Below are 2,480 nucleotides of genomic sequence, written 5' to 3'. Positions count from 1 at the left end.
TTAATGAATATTAAAATTAATTATTAAAAAAAATTAAACTATTTCACATGAAAATAAAAACTAAAAATTTTATTATTTAATTTTTTTTATTTATAAAAATTCTGATCTTCTTATTAGTAGACAGAAATTTTTGTCCCTTACGACCTTTTTATAAAAATAGTTTGATTCTATAAAATATTTTTGTATCATAACCTATAACATCATAACAAAATCGATGTGTTATTATGGATAAAATACTAATTTATTATTAATTTTACATCAACAATCAATTATATATATTATTATATTAGCAAAAATAACTCATCTTTAAATTTACTATTCAAAAACTCATATAAATACATAAATTTAATTGCATGACTATTAAAGTTAAGCTCTATGATTAGAGGGACAAAGCTAGAATAATTTTTTAAAAAAGGTCGATATAAAAAAATAATTTTAAAAGGAGAAAAAATAAAATTAGAAGGAAACTATCATTAGAATATATATGTGAATTTGTATTATAATATTAGTAAGTTTGTATTAGTAAGTTAAGCTCTAATAATATTAAACTTTTATGATTAGATGATATGTGAATATTTATTAATAATATTAACTTAATATTAACTTAATTAAGTTTGTATTTAATATTATTAATAATATTAACTTAATAATATTAAACTTTTATGATTTGTATTAACTTTTCGTTCTTAGAATATATATGTGAATTTGTATTATAATCCCAGAAACAAACTTACTCGTAAATTTCTTGCGAATCAATCGCTTTTCTCAAGTTCGGATATTTTATAACCGCTCATTAATTTTGTTATTAGTGCGTCACTAATTTCTCATAAATTAGTGATGGATTAATAACAAAAAATATTTTTCGCAAAAATTCGTTGCTAATTTATCAACAATTATACCAGGATAAAAATCTTCTATTTAATACTATTTTTAAACTATAAAAACCTAATAAAACCTAATAAAATCATAAAGAACTCCATAGTAATTAAAACTTTGAAATATTAATGTCTTACATTGGTAGCCAACAAGTTGGGCATAGTGATTCATTTTACGGTAATGTTATGTTAACAAAAAAAAATAGTAAAAATTTATCTTATTCATTAATTGTTATAATAATTAATGAATATTGATGACTATTAGGCATAGTAATTCATTTTACGGTAAGGAAAAGTATAGGGGTTAGTAATTTTGTTAAATTCTAATCAGCATGTAACCAGCAAAAAAAAAAGTGAGTCATTAGATGAAATCTCACACCAATCTCGCACTATTGAAACTATCATTGATGACTATTTGATAGCTACAAATCATAAAAGTTACTGATCCCCTAATATTTCTTTAATTAATAAATATTAAATAAAACAAATTTTAATTATTTTTTATTACTAAATAATTCCGTTAATTTTATTAATTAGTTGGCGGAAGAGGCCGCCGCTTATTCTTCTTGGGTCGCGGTTGAAGAGCCGGCTTTTTTGAAGTATGACCGGGCCAAGGATCGGAATGGTCCGCCCAAGGACGAGGATGATGAAACCGACCCGTACGATTTTGAATCACGGACTTCTCTTACCTGTATACCAATCTACATTATTCATCATAGTGTTTTCTGAAATCATATATATCTTCTAGTGAATTTACATACAAAAATTGCATAAAAATAGTTAATTTAGGACCATGAATTACATTCTAAGGTTTTTTCTGACTTTTTTCTTACGAAAAAATAGTTATAATAATAGTATGGGATATCAAATAACTTATATCTAGCGTATATAGTGTTTGATATATTTATCTTAATTTGCTAATTAAAACTATCATGAGTTATAAATTATTAAATTTTACTAATAATTAGTATTTCAAATTTTGCTCCTATATACATATGTAATGAACCATAATTTAGAAAGGGTAATATCTTTATAGTACCACCAGTCCACCATATAGTAATTACAAGAGGTTGATATATAGTATCATTATAGTTGTGTTTTTTTTTAATCTCTTTGCTGCGTTTGTTTCTAAGAATAGGACAGGACAAGACATTAAAAATAGGATATGATAAGACATTGATAGACAGAAACATAAAATTTTGTATTCTTGTATTCTGTTTGACAATAAACTAGAATAAATTATGAAAATCTAATTTATTCTTATTTTTTTCACTCAAAAAAATTGAGATAAAAAATATAATAATAAAAAATATAATTATAAAAAAATAACAAAAATAATAAAAAAAATAAAAAATAAGTTGTGTCCCTTGTTAGTGTCTCTGTGTCCTTCCTGTTAGAATGGACACAAAATATACTAATTTAGTGTCTCTGGACACATTGTCTCTGTCTATATCTCATCTGCTAAACAGATTTTATGTCTCTGTGTCCCTGTCTCAGTGTCCTGTCTTTGTAAACAAACGCAGCTAAAATGTTTCTTTTTTGCACAATAAAAAAAATAAATTAAAAATATAGAATTTAAATTGTAAATTAAGTTAATTATTATTC

The 2,480-nt window shown here is 23.6% G+C and overlaps 2 protein-coding genes across 9 annotated transcripts in view; one reads left to right on the top strand and one right to left on the bottom strand.

Moving 5' to 3' along the window:
- The window catches only part of LOC107609212, a 36,238-nt gene that overhangs the window by 1,474 nt on the left and 32,284 nt on the right, over positions 1-2,480 (top strand). The window lies entirely within an intron of this gene.
- LOC110264782 overlaps positions 888-2,480 on the bottom strand; it is a 9,939-nt gene continuing 8,346 nt past the window's right edge. For 2 of the 8 annotated variants that reach the window (XM_021106970.1, XM_021106973.1), the window contains exon 3: positions 960-1,576. In XM_021106970.1, coding sequence (XP_020962629.1) covers positions 1,433-1,576 — 144 coding nt within the window. In that variant the 3' untranslated portion in view covers positions 960-1,432. Of the gene's footprint in view, positions 925-955; positions 1,601-2,243; positions 2,410-2,480 lie in introns of those variants that run through there. The other 6 variants (XM_021106972.1, XM_021106974.1, XM_021106976.1 and 3 more) reach the window with 4 other exon arrangements.

The sequence above is a fragment of the Arachis ipaensis genome, chromosome B07 (assembly GCF_000816755.2).
Source record: "Arachis ipaensis cultivar K30076 chromosome B07, Araip1.1, whole genome shotgun sequence".
Taxonomy (NCBI): domain Eukaryota; kingdom Viridiplantae; phylum Streptophyta; class Magnoliopsida; order Fabales; family Fabaceae; genus Arachis; species Arachis ipaensis.
The sequence above is the reverse complement of the archived record's forward strand: the minus strand, read 5'-3'. Positions and strand labels throughout refer to the sequence as shown.